At 46.9% G+C, this 19,437-nt stretch overlaps 1 protein-coding gene across 3 annotated transcripts in view; it reads left to right on the forward strand.

Annotated features, from left to right (window-relative positions):
* The window catches only part of FRMD5 (FERM domain containing 5), a 46,451-nt gene that overhangs the window by 21,991 nt on the left and 5,023 nt on the right, over positions 1-19,437 (forward strand). For all 3 annotated transcript variants that reach the window (XM_015537403.2, XM_015537402.2, XM_015537400.2), the window contains exons 7-12: positions 4,979-5,067; positions 8,098-8,161; positions 8,755-8,846; positions 11,486-11,560; positions 12,129-12,197; positions 13,306-13,412. In XM_015537403.2, coding sequence (XP_015392889.1) covers positions 4,979-5,067; positions 8,098-8,161; positions 8,755-8,846; positions 11,486-11,560; positions 12,129-12,197; positions 13,306-13,412 — 496 coding nt within the window. The remainder of the gene's footprint in view (positions 1-4,978; positions 5,068-8,097; positions 8,162-8,754; positions 8,847-11,485; positions 11,561-12,128; positions 12,198-13,305; positions 13,413-19,437) is intronic.

The raw sequence follows: 19,437 nt of genomic DNA on the forward strand, positions 1-19,437 counted from the left end.
GAACACTGAGACTATGAGGGACCAACTAACATGTCCAGAGTTACTAGTAAGGGCAGTACTCGAACTCGAACCCAGGGCTGTCTGAACACCTCAGTGCTGTGCTTTTTCAGTTACCATTCCTGGTCTTCCTTCTGGGGAGATGGCATTTATTTAGGAACAAAGCAGGACTCACTACCAACTCTGGTAGAGGACCTACGACACTACTGAAATCACCGTAGAAAAATTTAACGTAAGTTCACCAAGTGACTTTATCTCGGTCCTGTACAGACCAGGAGAAAATTTATTTCAGCAGGATCTAGGTTAGAGCAACCATACAAATAAAATTACAGCTTCATTCCTCTGACCTTAAATAGGATCATTAATTTCATAATCAGCCACCTAGACTCCTCTCTAAATAAACCCCCTTCCCCATCTTGACAAGTTGCCTCTGACCTCAGAGAAACAGACGAAAGAAGGATTGGTGATGACTAACCCTCATCCCCCAGTGGGCCCCTCTTGGCTGCACTGTACAGAGAATGGTGGGCTTACTGCTGAGATGAAGAACTTGACTAGAGCCACTTACATGGCAAGTATATGCCAAGATTTCCATTTCTGATCTTTCATGGGGTGATGCCAAGGCTCTTAAAGGGCTGCCTCCTAATTTCCATTCTATGTAGTTTCTTGGGACCATGTTTAAGTATACTAAAACTGGGTGATTTTCATGAGTGATTTAACATAAGGTTCCTAGCTATAAGCTTTCAGGGATGGGCGTGTGTGGAAGACCATGTGGAATCTTCTTCCCTGAGGTTTTTAAAATAGAGGTTTCATCTACCCATATCGAATTAGTTTAAGTCATACTCCAGAGAGGGGATTGGATGATCTCGAAAGAATGCCCTGGTTCTGACTCTGGCATACCCAGGATGTCCTCCAGGGCAGCAGTAGACAGAAGGCTGCTTCGTTGTATCCCGAGGTGGAACCCATGCGGACTGGGCAAAGGTGGCCAGATGTCCCTACTTCCCAGAACCAGTCAGTTGCTGTGATTTCCAAAAATCCTTTTCTGGGCAGAGCTATCATCTTAGGGTGAGCCTTTGACGACATCGAACTGATGCATGTCGAGTTTCATGGTGGTTTCTACTTGAACATGTGAAAGGACTCTTTGCAAATCCAGCCCCTCCAAGAAAAACCACTGTTGGCCATGTTTTGGCAATAAGTTATTTAGGCCATCACCCTAAAATCAGAAAGAAGCAGTATTTCTTAAAGTATGTATTATGGCCCTCATTTGAGAAATGAGGAAATTGAGTCTCAGAGAAGTTAAGTCACAGAGCAAATAAGCAGCTGGGCTAAATTCCTAAGCCAAGAATGAAGCTCTTTCTACAAGGATGAAAAACTGAAAATGAATCTCGTACCTCACAACTGTAGAAGTGAACCAAATACTTTAGACCATTATCTGATGTACAATGGGGCTGGCAATATCTGCTGTGTGGCTGTCAAGACGCAAGTTTTTATTCCACCTTTTGGATCCATTAATGTTCAGTCCTGTGGGTCCTGATCTCGTTGGGATGGGAAGGGAACAAAGAGGAAAGATAGCCTCCAACTTGATAACACGGAAGATCTGAGGAACAGGTTACCACTTTCTGTGTCACATCTCTCCTCGTCTTCATTTCCTTCTCTTCTTGTCATATAACTTGTCCTTTGCACACAAATCCCATGGGCAGGCTTATGAGAATAACATGTTAGTGGAAGAAACTGGGAAGGCTCTGCAGAAGGTGTCTACGTGGCTACCTGTTTGTGTTTTTGTGCTGGTACAGATGTGAGGCTTTTCTCTGTAATTCCAGGTCCTGCTCCTCACATGCCACAGATAAGAAGCAAACCTTCCAGCTGCCCTGGCCCCTGTAGACACACAGGTGCCCAGCTTTGCAGCAGCCCTCATCCACAACATTGCATTGGAAGCAGTTTGAAAAACTGATCTCTCCATGTGAGAGACTGGATTGGGATTGCTCAAGGTGCTATTATTACTTACTGGAATGATGTGGCATCTGATTGAGGTTTATTCTCAGTTTGCTCCCTGTTCTGAATCAGTCAGTCTGGTCAGGAGTGGCTTTTCCTCCTTTAACTCCAACACCTGCCTTCACCCAGAGGCCAGCCCTGAGGTGTCTGGACGGTTCAGATGGACAGTGCCAACAGACAGCCTGGCCAGTTCTTCCCAGCTTGTGGGAGGACCCTCTCTGTGCTATGGCCAGAGAGGCCCGTCACTGGGACGACCCTCAGGAATCTGTCACAGCTTGTCTCCTTCCTCTTCTGCCTGCTTCACTTTTACCCCAAATCCCAAATGGATCACCCAAATCCCCCTTCTCCATGGGCCCCCAACATTGAGTGACTTCTCTCTTTCTGCCTCAACTTCCCACACCCTCATTTCCTAACTAGCAAAAATTAAATCCATCAGTGTCAGGAAAAATAGTAAAATACTACATAAAAAAAAAAAAAAGATTTTGTATTAAGTGCAACAAACTCGTATTAACAACACGGCCCCTAGCATGTACTGAGTGCCTACTAAGCACAACCTAAGACGTAGATAGTGTTCTCAACCCTAATTTTACAATGAGGAATGTGAAACATGGAGAAATGAAGGGACAGGCAGTGAGGGGCCGAGCCAGAGCCTGGGTCTGCGTGGCCTGACACAGGACCCGTGACGCTATGGTCACGGCACAGGTGCTCCTCTGCCCTGTTACCCGCGTGGTTCAGGAGTGCAAGAAGCAGGTGGAAGCCTTTCCCCTCCCTATTCCTTACCCATTATTTCTAGCCACCCACAGCCCTCTGCTGACCTGACCCTTTCTTTCCATCCTTCCACCCATTCTTTCTAGGCCTTTCCTAGACACTGTAAGACACTGTAAATTGCCCTCCCTACCTCCACTGCACCTGTGCCTTCCTCTCCTGTTTTTGCTCACATGTGTACTCCCCTACCCCCAGCCCCTCTGGCCCACCTCCTTGTCTTACATATTCATCTGATAAATATTTCCTGGAGCCTGTCCTATGATTATGAATAAGGCAAGGCTTCCACCCTCTCAAGTCTCTGTCTTTTTTCCTGGACTTCGTTGGGTCCTGCCTGCACAGTGGGCAGATGTATCCAACATAGGCAAACCTGCTGGGTTAGCATGGGTGCCCTGGCCAGGGACCATGTTTTTGTGCAGTGCTGGCACTCAGGTATTAATAACCACCACCAAGGACTGATGACAGGCAGGAGGAAAACCAGCCCTGTGGCTTCACAGTATCTCCATTCAGGTTATTTTTAAACAGCTTTTTGCTGTTGCCCCTGGGTTGAAGGACATTGTGCTTGCAGCCAAATGTCAGGGTCACAGTAGATCCTGAGGAAAGGACAATACTAACAATACATTAAGTGGAAATGTTTGCAAAACATATACTTAATTTATTCCCTGGGCCCAGATGTTCATACCAGAACCTGACTCTAAAGAGTTTTAAGACAAAACTGCATTTCTTCTTTGGGTCAAGGCTCATGGGGCCCTGCCCAGGCCCGCTTTTTATTCTTAGACCTGATCAGACTGAGTATGTATGCCAAGAAGCCAAAACTTCAAAGTGGGAAAAACTAGGAAAGCCTGACAGCCACAGCCCCCACTTGGATGCCTCATACTAGGTGCCTGACCCTATTGCACCATATGAGCTATGGCTCAGACAAATGTCCTACATGCACGTTTGACCAACATCCTGGCATAATTTTCTGGCCACTTGAGCACATTCACACACTGACAGAGCAGTTTCTCCCCTCAGGTCCCTATCGCAAAGAAAGTTCCTCAGAGAGAGCACAATCCATCAACCTGCTTTCTGTGCCCCATGCCAGCCTGGCCCTCATGGCGCTCATTTCCCATGTAAGACAGCCATGACGTACAGCTTCTCCCCTCTTGGCTCGGCAGAACCTCAAGCCTGGTATTTACAAACTGAGAGTAACCAGTACAAACTGATAGTGACCAGTGGTCAGGAGGCCTCTGATGGTTCAGGCACCACAGGATTGACCGTGGCTATTCCCCATAGCTGCTTGCTTCATATCTTTTCATTAGCTAAACTGTGTGAGGGAGCCCAGTGTGTAGGGCCATTGTAATAATAACCGCCATTCATTCTCTCTCTGTCTCTCAACAGCTTTTTTGAGATATAACTCACATATGGTAAAACTCATCCTTTTAAAGTGTGTAATGCAGTAGTTTTAGTTTTAGTAACAGAGTTATGCAATTACCACCACGAACTTTAAAACATTTTCATCTCCCCAAAAAAGAAACCTGTATCTATTAGCTGTCGCTCCCTATGTATCTCCCCTTCCCCACAGCCCTGGCAACCAGTAATCTTTTGTCCCTGTGGATGTACATATTCTGTACATTTCATACACATGGAATCCTACAACATGTGATCTTTTGTGCCTGGCTTCTTTCACCTAGCCCGATGTTTTCGAGATTCATCCACATTATAGCAGGTATCAGTACTGCGTCCCTCTTGCTGCTGAGTAATATCCCACTATATGTATACACCACATTTTCACTCATTTATCAGTTGACGGATAGACATTTAGATTGTTTCCACTTTTTGGCTGTTACGAATAATCCTACCATGAGCATTTACATCCAGGTTTCTGTGTGAATGTGTGTCTTCAGTTTTCTTGGGTACCTAGGAGTGGAACTGCTGGGCCGTATAACAACTCTTTTTAACAATTTGAAGAAGTTAACTGCTTTCCGAAGTGACTGCACCATTTTACAATGTGTGAGGGCTTGCCATTCTCTTTGGATATTCACAGCAGCCTTCTAAGATTAGTTACAACTTACATTTAAGGGCACTGAGGCTTAGGGAAGGTGAGTAGCTTGCCTGTTATATCCAAGTGCTCCTCCCTCTGTGACCTACTCCCAAGCATTAACCCTGTATCACTGACGAACAACTGCGTTTCTCACCCTTTCACCTACATGCCTATGTCATCCTGATGAGAGGTCTTTCTGTGTTGCAGGATGTGTCAGGAAATGCTGCATTTCTGGCCTTCACTCCTTTTGGGTTTGTCGTTCTGCAAGGAAACAAGAGGGTCCACTTCATTAAATGGTGAGTATCTTCATTTCCAAAACGGGCTTTTTATACGTCACCAAATGGGGAGGGCTATGGTTCCCACGTCCTTTGTCTGTGATTGGGCAGTTATGGTTCTGAGCCCTCTCCAAAGCCTTGTGTCCATAATGATAACTGATCGAGGTAGTGGTCTCTGCCTAGGGATCCTGTTCTTCCAAAGGGGTGTTCCTGAGAGCCAACAGTCTCTCCAGAGAGACAAAGAGTGTGGAGGGTGATTTCTAGGTAAGATGAAAGACCTGGGGCTGCAGCCAATGTTAGGGAAGCAAAGTCCTTGGGACTGTCCCCCAATGAGGGCCATTGCATCCGCATGGGTGCTTACTTCCTTACCCACTGGCCTAAAGAAGGAGGGGCTCACCCCTGGGGCAGATAGAAGTTATCCTGCACCCTCCGTGGGCCAAGCCCCACTTTGGGCACTGCCTGCACAAGCATGGATGCTGCTCTATCTCCCTTCTGTCCCTCTTTAGGCCGTAGGTGTCTTCAGCCTCCAGGAGTCACATCCCCACCCTTGCTCCCCTCTCCCTTCCTCCACTCCCATTTCTAGCAGCTAAGAGCCACTACCTCAGCTGAAGCTACTCTGAACTGCTTCCTCTCCACCCTGTGAGTTCAGGGTCTATTCTAAATGGATCTGGGAGCCGATGCAGCACAGACTGGCTTGTTGATGGATATTTGGCTTTCCTGGAGGCTCCTTTTCTGGACCATGCAAACATCTTTCAGCCTCATCAGAACATGCTGTATGTTGTACTAAGCCCCTGTGATTTCTGTACCTTTTTGGCCTTAGACTGCCGAGTCTAAGCTGGACAACTCCTCCCATGGGCTTGAACAAATGGCTTACCTTACCCAACAGAGCTCAGCTGGGGAAGCTTGCTCCGGTCTTCATTCCTTTGCCTTCTCCAGAAGAGCTGATGGGGAATCTGAGGACAAAGCTGCTTCCTGGCGAGCTCTCTACTGGGGTTTGCTGCAAGGTGTCTATCTTCTTGTGTCCTCTTGAGCTCCCCACCAAGCTTGTGGACAAACACCACCTTTCCAACCCCATTGCTCTTGTGCACAATGGTAATTTGATCATCAACCAGAGTGCTAGTGAAACTGCCCCCCCACCCCCCACTGCCAGACATGACCACCCAGGTCCCATTCCCCCAGGAAAACAGCCACTTCACAAGGCAGTTTGCTGCACTGAGTAAACAACGCATCTGTTTGCTGGGCCTTCTGAAGTTGGCCCACTCACTGTGCTCTCTGGGTGACAATGGTGAGGATTTGGGGTCTGCTGTCCAACAAAATACTTTTCACAAAAAGACAATGAGTAGGGTCAGGGCACCGCTCTCCCAGTGAGGAACCCTTGCTTCCTAGATATAGCTGGGTTGTCTGATGTTCCTTAGATGGCCCAGATCCTGGCCCACACTCTGACCAGGCCACCTGTGTCATGAGGTCCCTGGTAGGAGGCATGTGTAGCTAGAAACAAGTAGGACACACCTGTTCAGGGACCTCGAGTCCCTAAAGTATCCTTCCCCATCCAGAAGCCCTGATGCTCACCTGATTCTTCCACAAACTTTTCATTCTGTGGCTTCTCTCATATCACACTTCTTCAAGAAGTCTGCTTTTCATTGTGTCTCAATTTTAAAATAATAGATGTAAAACCCAACTTCACTTCCAATAGAAACTCTCCCACTTTCCTATCTTGTTTGTTGAAGCCTGGATGATCGGTGTGTTCCTTTCCATATTAATCAACTGATATTTATTGTATTCTGTATGTGTATGAGGGTGACTGATTGATTGGGAGGGAAATCAAACAAGGAAGGTATACCATGTGCTTGTATTAGCTCAGAACTGGTAGTCAGAGTTGTGAGCTCTCATACTTACCCACCCATGATTTCCAGGAAACAAGTGACCTTCCTCTGTCCCCTCAGTTTTGGCCAGTAGTAAATTGGGTACATGGTTCTCACTACCTTTCTGCTACTTCCTAAGATATTGAGGAAATCTCCCTAGAAATTACAAAGAGGAAGAAATGAAGTGGAGACAGATAGGCCTGATCAGACCTTCTTGGGGGTCCCAGTTGGGTACAAAAATAAGGACTCCACCCCCCAGTGAGATGGGAGGGCCTTCAGGCTCCAAAGGGCAGCTATGTCAGGCAAATGGAAGAGAAGTAAGGAGTGATCGATGCTAAGGCCTAGTTATCTGGCTCTCAGGGACATCCGCCTAAGACCCCCGTCATTTTTCCTTTTTGTAAATGTAACCAAGGCTGAGAGCAGTATGTGAAGGTGAGGTCTAAGCTGTGCCATGTACAGTAACCATGTCACTTCTTCTGATTTGTGTCTGTCCCGCGGGTGACGTACCCCAGTATCCTGTTTGCCTCTTTTACTGCAGCCATTCACTGGGCTGGTGGCTTCAAGGATTTTTCTACAAAAACCCCTAAGCCCCTTTCCTGGTCAGTACGCTGCATGACTGTTCCATGTAATCTGTTCTCTCTCTTTGGTATGTTGCCCTGCCCCCCTCCCTGAGATCGTTTGACATTTGTTTGCATTAAACTGCATTTTCCATCCAGTGGCACAGTCACCTGAAAGACTCAACTCCCTCAGAACCTGGTTGCATTGTTTTTCATTATTTGCTGTATCTTGAACTTTGGCCTCATCAGCTACCTGTGGCATCTTACATTTGACAGTCCCATCCAGATAATGCCCCTGCATTATGAACCAAATCCTGAAATGGCCCGGGACCTCTCAACCTAGACTTACTTCCCATACAAACATTTCCCTTTTACAGCCACTGTTGATGAGCCCGAAATCCTCCTATCACCCTATTATTATGGTGTGATTGACCAGAAAACTGTGGATTGAACTGTTTCAGCAACTGTTCTCTAAAGCCACTGCGCTGCTGTCTTGTTTCAGTTCTAATTTTGGCTAAAACTGTGTCTGTGCCTGGAGCCCCTTCCAGTCAGGGTGGGCTGTGCATCTACGAGACTTAGCTGTGAACAAGCAGCCCACGACAAGGTGACAGGTGTTCTCTTTGTGCTTGTAGGAATGAGGTGACCAAGCTGAAATTTGAAGGAAAGACTTTCTATTTATACGTAAGTCAGAAAGAGGTGAGTGCTGGCTTCTTTCTCTTCAGGGAGGGCTGGGGCACTGGGTGGTTTCTAATGGCCAGGGCTCAACCAAAGTGGCATATCCAGGTTAGAACTAAGCCACCTGAATGAGAAGCAGAGACCTGGAGGTGAGGGATGGAGAAATGGCCAGGCCCTGGAGCCCAGGACTTCCTCAGGGATGCTAGTGACACCCGGAGGTTCCATACCTCCGAGAAATGCAGACAGTGAAAGATTCTTTTGCTTCTATAGGAGCATTCCAAGATAACAACTTTTTAAAAGGAAGTAGAAAATGCAGACGACAGGAGCACTTTCTCTGGTGAGGGCTCTCTTGGTTTTGAGTCTGTGGCAGCTGAGGCTTATTGTGATTGGACCTGCCCAGTGTGAACTTAGTCACTGAACTGAGCTCTGCCCAGTGGGTCCTGCAGGCCTTCTCGTCCAACTGGCCAGCTGCCAGGAAGTCCCTTCCCCTATCTGAAACCTCTTCCTGAAGTCCTGGGGAGCCCTCAGACAGCCCAGGGTTCAGGGTCCTGGCCTACTTCATCCTTCGCTTCTCCACCTGCGCTCAGCTGTTTCTATGTGGGATTTTTTTGTAGGAAAAGAAAATTATTCTCACATATTTTGCTCCAACTCCAGAAGCATGCAAGCACCTTTGGAAATGTGGAATCGAGAACCAAGCCTTCTACAAGTGAGTGGACACATGTGATGGGGACTATCTTTATCAGAGCCAGAGTCATAAAAGCTACTTTTTAGAGGAATGATGGGCAGGAAAATTTGAGAAACAATGATGGGCAGGAAAATTTGAGAAACACTGAGAAAGGAGACATAAGATGACAAGGCTGGCCCTCCTTAATAAAACAGACCCCTTTCTGGATGTCTGTACTCCCAGGATGGATAGAGCTGAGGTTAAGGAATGTGTTTCAGCAGAGATACCCGAGGGATCTACCTTCTGATGTCCTTGCACAGCTCCCAGTGGCAAAGCAGTGAGGGGTCTTTTCAGGGCAAAACTTGGGCCAAAAATAGCTCACGGGTACCTGACTTGAATCAGGTTGGCCCTGCAGAGCCATTCAGAGCCATAGAAGGCCCAGAGTACAACGCTTCATGAAGGAGCAGCAGGTGCAGCCCAGGCAATTCCCTAAGCCTTGGGGAAACTCTGGGGCTTGCTCCCCAGTGGGTGCCCTAGTGCTGAGCTGGGGTTGATGCCGGACCTTCCCAGTGTGCCACTGCCAGAGGTAGTGCCAGTGACAGAACAAGTGCCCAGGAGCCTGAGTGGGGTAGCTGGAAGAATGGCAAGGACTTATCTGTTAGTGAAAAGTCAGCTTTGGGGCAAAAGCAAGAATTTTTATTATCACAGGATTTGTAAAGTATATGAGGTTTCTGTGCTATTTTCTTTAAGAAAGTGGTTATAAAGGCATTAGGGAACAAATAAATAGCCCATTGAGAAACTGGGGTGATGGCAGATAATTGTTTCACTAAAACCCTTGGTCTTGTTTTTAAAATAGAATGCAATGATTTATGATTTAATAAGCTAGATCTTAATCAGGAAAACATAAGACAAAGTTTGTGGTATATTCTGCCTCTGACAAGCCATAGTTCTCCCTCCAGTAACCTCCAGGACCCTGAAGAGAGAACTGCTCTGAGCTAGAGGGGCACCATCCTCCTCCCCAGGGAAAGGCATTGCTGCCTGCTGGCTGCTACGGGGTGTGGGCTGGCAGAACTGGGCCTTCCTCATCTAGGGCCACAGCTCCAGAGGCTGTTTCTTGGGCAGGCTTTCTGAATTGCTTAATAGTTTCTATGCATTTGATACCAGAATCAGGGATGAACTGAATGGGCAGCCTGAATTATAATCTGAGTCGGCTTCTTTCATTTAAAGAAGAGGACACTCAGAAAAGGCTGCCACATGGTCAAATTTCCCTCCTGTTCAGTCCATGGCTGTCTGAGAGAAGCCAAAAAAACATGTCAGCACCATTTTTGGAGACCTTTGTTTTTCTGTTTGTGTCATGGGAACAGAACTGTGCTTCTGAACCTGTGACCAAACTCAGTTTGAGTCCTTCTATTAACAAATCCCCACACTTAACTAGCCCTACCAAGACCCACACTGGAAACTGAAGCTGTTTTTCATATTTCTACTGATTACTTGATGTTCTCTAGTAAGTGTTAAAAGCCTCTAGCCTGGGTCAGATCCCCAATTATGCCAAGTCTTAGCAGCAGCCACTTTGGCATCACTCTGAGCACGTTTTACACACAAATCCCTGGCACTGCCTTTGGCCAGTGCTTTGAAAGAAGCCGGGTCAGACTCAAGGACATGTTCAGGCAGGAGGGCAAGTAGGCTTACAGCCTCACAGAGCCCTGAGACAGGTGCACATGGTCTCCCAGGAACTGCTATTCATGGATTTTGGGGACAACTCCCTACATACTGACTGCCTGCTCATGACAGAGGCTTCAGACCCAGATCAGTTCCTGGCTAGATCAGCACTACAGGCACCTCAGGGCATGTTGTAAGCTGAGTCAGTTGGGTTGGGAGGCCTCACTCTGGGCAGCTCTGCTCAGCTTCCTTTATCTAAGGGTGAGAGGGCCATCTGGGATCAAAGAAGTCACCTAAGAGGATATTTTACAATGCCCATGGTCTTCCAGAGTCTCCACACCAGCTGTCCACAGCCTTGAAAGTGATATTAATAGGTATTCTGGGAGAAGAGGGATGATTCCAAGTTCAAATAAAAGATCGAACTTGTATTAAAGTTAAGCTAGTTTGTCCATTTCAGGACTTCTTAGAGTCTTTACTATGATAACCTACTTTAGGACTCTCCAAGAGGGAAATGGAATAGGGAGGACAGCCCCTACTCTCTCCTCTGCCCACAATTACCCAGACATGGAATCATCAAATACTAGGACTGGAAGGGACTCCTGAGGTCAAGTAGTCTCAGCTCTGTCATTCTGTAGATAAAACTAAAACTAAGGAAGAAAAAGAAATTTGCCCAAGGTCATACTGCTAACAAGTGGCCTGGGATTTGACAGGCAGCATTCTATTATTCCCCAGGCCATCACCCCTAACATTTATTCTCAGTCCCCCTGGCCAACCCCATGAAGCACTCTTGGGGAGCCCTCGCTCTCCTGACATGAAAATGGGTTTCAACATGACTGTCCCCAGCACTGAGGCTGTGAGCAAACCCTCAGGTCCTAAAGGAGAGTCAGAGACAAGCCAGACTGTGAAGGTCCTTTTCCTGAAGAGTTTCCTCAAGTAGCCTTTGGAAGGAGCTGGGAATACGCTGCCTTAGCCCATGAAGCAGTTGCAGGCCATCTGTCACACTGGACTTTGCCTTGCTGCAGGCTGGAGAAGTCAAGCCAAGTCCGCACAGTGTCCAGCAGCAATTTATTCTTTAAAGGGAGCCGGTTTCGATACAGGTAAATAGTGACAGTAAGTAACTGTTATGGACCTATTTTTAGACCCCTCTCTGGAGAACAGTGGCTCAGTGGTCCTTATCCTTGAGAACAAAGGAACTGGGAACCTCCAAAAAAGCCTGAGGTTTCTATCCAATTCTCCTTGTCTCCTAACCCTTTGACTATTTCTTTCCTTCCCTGCCACAGTTTGTCTGCAGGGTTTAAAATATATATCTTCTTCTGCCCTCACAACAGCAGTGAAATAAGAACTGTACCAGTGATTCTTTTCATGTCTGTCTAAAGATTTTTTTTTTTTGCAATATTTCTGGAACATGCTGGACAATGAGCAATGATTTCTAAATGAAAATAGAAGATACCAAAGACTCCAGAGATAGTTCTCTAAGCTAAGCTATCAGGACATGTAAGAACTTAACCTAGCAAGCCAGCCTTTTTCAGTGACCTAAACATTGGGAAGGACTAGGCCAAAATGGCCATTGCCCAGTTCATCCAAAGTATCTGAAATCTTAGACAGGAGCCCAGTGCTGGAACACCGTCTAATCCCTTTCTGTTTGTTTTATTATACTATTTATAGTGGCCGAGTTGCAAAGGAAGTAATGGAGTCGAGTGCAAAGATCAAACGGGAGCCACCAGAAATACACAGGTAGGCTGCCAGGGACTTCCCCCCAAAACAAGTTGCAGTTCAGATCTCAGAATCTCCAAAAAGGCAGCAGTTCCAGTACTATGACCATTCTGGGCACAATGGCTCACAAAAGGGAAAGGAGAACACGATAGGAAAGTTCCCCATCTTAGCTAAAAGCATGGGGAACAGTCTAGGCACCTGCGTGGCTCAGTCGGTTAAGTGTCCGACTTCGGCTCAGGTCACGATCTCACAGTTCGTGAGTTTGAGCCTCGCATCGGCCTCTGTGCTGACACCTCCGAGCATGGAACTTGCTTCAGATTCTGTGTCTCCCTCTCTCTCTGCCCCTGCCCTGCTCTCTCTCTCAAAAATAAATAAACATTAAAAGCATGGGGAACAGTCTAACCCTGGTATCCCTGAGCCTTGATGAAGAACGAGGGAGGGCACAGTACCCAGTACCACCTTCCTGGATACTTCTCTGTGTCCTCCCAAATCCTAAAAGTGGCCATAGACCACGGAGGGCATGTCCAAAATGCAAGATTGCCTTGTTTCTGGAATCAACCAATTATAGAAAGCCAGGGATCACCCCACAGTCCTGTCTCACTAGGTCTAAAATAGTTTTGAGATCCTTGCTTCAGGTATAACTGTACATCATGCATATCTCCTAAACCTAATAAGATCCAGAAAGAATATTAGCCAGGATAGCTAGGGTTCATCAACCAGCTTGACCTCTGGGAGCATTATTACTGCCTTCACACGGCACCCCTTGGAGCAGCGGTCTCTGTCAGAAGTCAGAGGAGGCTGCCATATGGGTTTTCAGGCACATTTTCAGGAGTCCTGGGGCTCTACTCCCTGACAATCCTGCCCAGAGACCAGAGGCACCACTGCTGCACTAAAGCAAGGTTCAGGTGGGTCTGGGATATGAGGATGTGGATGAGTTTGAAGCAGTGTCTCTGATGGGGATCCAGGGACTAAAGACAAAAAAAAAAAAAAAAAGTTTTAAGATTTTCTTAAATAAACAAACAAACTTAACAGAGCCAGGCAATTCTAGTAGCTACTCCTCAACTCTGAGTCCTGATCCCATCTGTTGTGTGCACTGAATTAACACAGTTCTCTTTTCATTTAACCTCAGAGCAGGGATGGTTCCCAGCCGCAGCTGTCCCTCCATAACCCATGGCCCAAGGCTGAGCAGTGTCCCTAGGACCCGGAGAAGAGCTGTTCACATCTCCATCATGGAAGGTGAGCAAAAGCTCTGGAGATGACCACAGGGTTCCTCCAAGTTTTGACTTGGACCCGTTCCTCTCAGGGACCTTGAAACGTGAATGCAGCAGAGACAGCAGCACTTTTCTCCAATGGACGGGAGAAGGTTTTGTGTAGTGGATGGGAACACCAGCTAGGTTTCAGGTGAAGGGTAATCCCGCCCAGCCCTGCTGAGCTGTAGTCTAAGAGGGGATTTAGATCTGAGAGTGTTGGGGTAGACCTCTGGGAGGCTATGTATGTTGCATATGCCAGGTTCCTTGCAGTTCTGAAATTGCTTTCCATCAAAAGGCTTTTCACTTGTTTTTCAGATCAGACCAGTCTCCACAGGTTAAACAATCAAGGTGACTGAGGCAGTTAACCAAGAAATGAAAAACTCTTGGTTCTGAAGCACTCCAGTATTTGCTACCACCTTCTATTTCAGTTGTAGAAAGCTCTCCTCTTGCTATCTGAATTCTTTAATGTGATCTCAGGAAATCTAACATGCCTCACCTCTCTCTACCCTTCCCTCCCTTTGGAGGAGGCTGCGGTGGGTGGAGTGGGGTTGGGGGGAGGCGCAGGGAGACAAAGTCTGTGTATCTTCACTGAACTACATATTGCAGTAGCTAAGGCTGATAACTCTCTAGTCCCTGGGTAGTTAATATTGTTAGGAGACTCTCAGAATATTGGCCTCATTGTCACTGACTGACCTGCCCCCAGGCTGGATATAGGTATAAGTCGAGTGCTTTTACTCCCAAAGATGGATGTTTTTGTAGGACCACAGATCTCAAGCAGCAGCGAACAGCAGCAGGTTTGCTTCAAACCTATCCTGGAAGGTGGGGAAGGAAGACTTTTTGCCCTTTCTGTGGGAATGCTGATGAATGAAAATAACCACGTAGGTTAGGAAGGACATCATTCCGCTGCTTCCCTGTGAGGATCATGGGTTTGTGTTTAGGATTTTATGTGTCCCTGACTTTGCATTACCTAAATCTGGTATAGAACTACAGTCTAGGGGTTGAGAACCCTGGCTGAGAAACCACATCAAGTACCTTAATTATTTGAGTATGTTAGTTGTTCTTTTTGATTTTTGTTTTGTTCTGTTTTTAAGTTTATTTATTTACTTAGAATCTTAAACACCCTCAGCACAGAGCCCAACGTGGGACTTGAACTCCTGAACCGTGAGATCATGACCTGAGCCAAAATCAAGAGTCGGACGCTCAACTGACTGAGCCACCCAGGTGCCCTAGTTGTTCTATTTGTAAAGTAGGGATACCTTCCTTGTGTCCCCATTGAGTTGTGAGGAAGCTGATGTACATGGAAGTACTTGAAAGAGATTAAAGCATTGGGGAGCCTGGGTGGCTCAGTCGATTAAGTGTCCAATTTCAGCTCAAGTCATGATCTCGCGATCTGTGAGTTTGAGCCCCATGTCAGGCTCTGTGCTGACAGCTCAGAGCCTGGAACCTGCTTCGGATTCTGTGTCTCCCTCTCTCTCATAAATAAACATTAAAATAAAATTTTTTTAATAGAGATTAAAGCATTTACTGGACAGGCAGCAAGCATAATGCAAAGAGGCCTGGTCAGGAAGTAAAAGGTGAGATTCAAATCAGAGCTCACCATGTTATTTTTCTGAGCCTGTTGCCCCCACCCTAGAGTGCAGTGTGGATGTGGGAGGGTGCCTTATGAACTACGAAGCATAATCACTATGCAAGGTGTGAAGTTATTGAGGTCTGTCATCAGACACAGCCTCCTGGCTTTTCCTCTGGTCTTAGGTTGAGCAGGAGAATGGAGCACAGTTCTCTCTGACCCTCTTCTTGTGAGGTGTTCATCTAAGGAAAGTAGAATGAATTTCTTCTCTTTTGAGGAAACATAACTTTCTCCTCTCCTTGTGGCCCTTCTTTCCATCCATCCTGAGGTCTAAAGCCACCAGGTTCATCCCAAAGCTCCTGCAAAAAGTCAGGACAGCTGTCCTTCTAGACAAAAGGTCACCCTCTGAAGGAAGCTGGCACTAATGCAGGTATAGGGAAGAGCCTCGTGCATTTGTTCTCCAGCATATGGAAGAATGTCCAGTAAAACCCAAGTTCCCAGAAAAGGGAAGACTGAGGCTATCCGTGTGGGAATACAATACATTTGTAGTAGCCACAAAGCAGGGTTGCCAGAACAACTCAAAGGCAGGAAGCCTGTCCTCAAGCTCCCCCAAGACAAGCTATGAGGCTGCCTCAGTTCCCAGCCAGCTCTGCCTGTCTTCTCCCACTGCAGCAGCAGTAGGCTCTTCAGCATCTGAAATAGTCCTCTTTGCTTGTAAAATGCCAGGGGAGGATGCAGCAGGAAAAGGCCACCAAAGAAGCTATTAAAGCAGAGACTTCTAGGGCCAAGGTACACCCTCAAAATCTCAGCCTCCTAGAACTTCACACCTGGCAAATTATAGCACAGCAGGCTCCCACGTGCTACTCAGAGCCAAACTGCTGCTTACACCCCACGCCTGAGGCTGCCTGTGGACGAGCACAGCCTTCATCCCCAGTCATGGCCTTCAGCCTGGAACCCAGTAGATTCGGGAGGGCACAGGCAGAAGCAGCTAAGAACTGCCCTAGCAGGAATGACAGTAACAGGCTGAGTGAGGAGAGGCAGATGGACATCTGGTTTGGGTGTGGGGAAAAGAAAATGATTTTAGCATTTAATTTACTCTATCAGTCAGGGATTATCAAGCCTGGGGAAATAAAGAATGGATTATTTCCCAGAGAGTTGAGCTACACCATCTCTCAAGAGGGATTTTGCCTTTAAAGCACCCAGCAAACAAAGCTGACCCTCACTGTCCACCCAACCAGGCAGGGAAGGGCTGAGTGCAGCATGATGGGGGCCTCAGAAGAAGGGTGCTAACCCAAACTCCGAGGAAGTTACGGACATTTGAAATTGGTTCATAGTCTATCAGAGACTGTCTTTCCTATATACTCCATATGGCACATAATATCACAGAAATGATTTGCCTTTTCCAGAGGGAAATATTTGTTTACTATCTCTAAAACAACGGGAAAATTGCAGGGGCACCTGGGTGGCTCAGTCGGTTAAGCGTCCGACTTGGGCTCAGCTCAGGATTTCACGGTTTGTGAGTTCGAGCCCCGTCGGGCTCTGTGGTGACAGCTCGTAGACTGGAGCCTGCTTCCGATTCTGTGTCTCCCCCCCTCTCTCTGCCCCTCCCGTGCTTGTGCTCTAGGTCTCTCAAAAAATAAATAAATGTAAAAAAAATTTTTTTTAATAAAAATAAAATGGGAAAATTGCAAAAACATTAATATAACACTACAATACAAATGAAACCATATGATTCCAATGAGCTGGGATCCTTAAGAAGATAACTGCACACTGCTTGGCCTTCCACTCTGCCCTCAGGGATGCTGAGATACCACATGTTATTAGCACAGGATTGACCAGAGAGGATGCTCAGGTATGTTGGTTCCTCTTATCTGCTGCACCCTAAGGGTTGGCTCAGCAACAGAAGGCCCAACAGTGTACAGCCCAGCGGAGGATGGGACACAGTCCGTTTCCGGCCCCAGAGCTGACACCTCACACTTCAGAGCCACCCAACCCAAAGCCAAATGTCTTTATAACTTCACATCCTGCATTTTCTGGAACTATGTGATTCTCCATACCCTGTGGGATTGTTCTTTGCCCTCTCTACACCTGACTCTGAGAAGTCTGGGGCCCTTACACAGGCCTCCAGGAAACAGCCACATTGCTGGAGAAGCATTACTTTTTATGGCTCTAAGTGCTTCTGACTGAATCCAGTCCACTGATAATGTCAGCCTCTCAGAGTTGTTCGTTCCCTGAAGCTCAGCCTACTTTGTCTCCAGAGCTGACATCCTCTCTCCAGCACGGGAGGCACTGTAAAGGAGCTGCCATGCATGGGGTCAGCAAAAATCCTTTGTCCCTAGTTGTTTTTCCATCCTTTGCCTCTGTATCTCCCCTGCCTGGCTGGTTTCCTTGAAGAGATCAGCTGGTTTCCACTGAAGAAGTATCTGCTTTCCTGGGCGACCATGGGGAAGAGTCTGATTAAGATTCACACCAGAGTCCGAGTTCAGCTCCGGTTGACTAATCATTGCCTTCGGCCACTAAGTGTGCGCATACTGAGGATGGGGCCCCGGCTCCAGGGGAGGCTCCTGACCACTGTGTCCACTGGCCCACAGGGAGCCACCTCTGGGCAAGGCAAGCAGCTGGAACATATCCAAGGTAAAAAAGAATCCTCTGTTTTGCTGTGCCATTTGCCAGATCTCACCCACCCATGGTACCCACCCCCTCCATCCCACAGTAACAGGTTTGATGAAGGGGTTGGGGTGGGTGGTGACTTCTAGTGAACCTGAAGTTCTGTACAAGACTAGTCTGACATACATACAGGTGAGGTCTATTGAGGGAACAGAAGACTAACATTTACTAATTTTGTCTAGCAGTCTACTAGAAATGCATACATGTCCATTATCTTATTTACTGAGAGCACCAACAACTTATTATGATGTGGTTTCTGGTGTCCCTCTGATCTGTTCTCTCTGATATAACAGCCTTTGCCTCTCTCCTTCCCCTCCAAGCTTAGGGCTGAATTGTAGGCTAAGATGAAATGCACTGAAGTGGCTTCAGCAGCTAAGCTGGTCGTACTGTGGAAGATCTGACAGTCATAGCTGTCTTTGTGAAGGGACAGCCTCTAGAAAGGGTATGAGGATTATGTGGAATTTAAGAAACAAAACAGATGAACATATGGGAGGGGGGGGAAAGAGAAAGAGAGGGGAAACAAACCATGAGAGACTCTTAAAGATAGACAACAAACTGAGGGTTGATGGGGGGATGGGCTAGATGTGTGATGGGCATTAAGGAGGGTACTTGTGATGAGCACTGGGTGTTGTATGTTAGTGATAAATCACTGAATTCTATTCCTGAAACCAATATTGCACTGTATGTTAACTAGAATTTAAATAAAATTTAACTAACTGGAATTTAAATAAAAATGGAAGGAAGAGAGGGAGGAGCAGAGGAGCCAACACATGTGTGATCAGGGCCTCAAGATGTGTTTTATCAGGAACTTATTAAACACTCCCAGGTTCATATTCCTCATGCTGCTTGTACAAATGCAGGAGTAAGGGGAAAAGCTGGGGGGAAAAGATCAAAGGAGCATCAAGAGCACTGGAACAAGGGGCTGGCTCTTAATTTCACATTATTTCACAACAGTTTCTTGGGCAATTGGGACCTAAATCTAAAGTAGGTATAAGATGTTGACTTAATTCATCCAGGCCCAGAATCCAACTACATGATCATTAGCACCAGGAAATAGAAAGAGGCTTGGAGTCCATCCTTACCTTTGCCATCATCAACCAACCACATGACTTCAGGCAAGCTCTGTAACCACTTGCTTTCATTACTTCGTGGAAAGATAAAATGAAAGCACTTAAAAAAGTTTAAAATAGTATACAAATTTAAGATTTTAGCACAAGGGGGGAAAAAAATAAAACCAGGACCATGAGGAGCTTCTGAAAGCAGAAGCTGAAAGCTGTGGCAAATATACTTACTGATGGTGAGGTGATGGGGAGACTAGGTGGCTAGCAGGGGGCTGCTGTTCCTGCCCCAACCCACCCCACGTTTGTAACCAATCCCAGGATTTGTTCCTCTGGAGAATCCTTAACTGTGCCGATGGGCTCCAGCAGGCTGAGCAGGCAGACTGCCTGGGAGCAAATGGCTACTCAAGAGACCCAAACACAACTCACTACTTCTGAAAGGTTACTGCCACCTTTTAAGAGAGACCTTTGGGCTGGAGGAGGGGGGGGGGGGGCAGCGGCACCTGGGTGGCTCAGTTGTTTAAGCATTTGACTCTTGATTTTGGCTCAGTTCATGATCTCACGGTTTGTGAGACCAAGCCCCACATAGGCCTCTGGGCTGACAGTGCAGAGATTCTCTCTCTACCTCTCTCTCTGCCCCTCCTCTGCTTGTGCTCTCTCTCAAAATAAATCAACATTCAAAAAGTGAGAGAGAGACCCTTGGGCTTATGAAGCTAGCC

The sequence above is a fragment of the Panthera tigris genome, chromosome B3 (genome assembly GCF_018350195.1).
Source record: "Panthera tigris isolate Pti1 chromosome B3, P.tigris_Pti1_mat1.1, whole genome shotgun sequence".
Taxonomy (NCBI): Eukaryota; Metazoa; Chordata; class Mammalia; order Carnivora; family Felidae; genus Panthera; species Panthera tigris.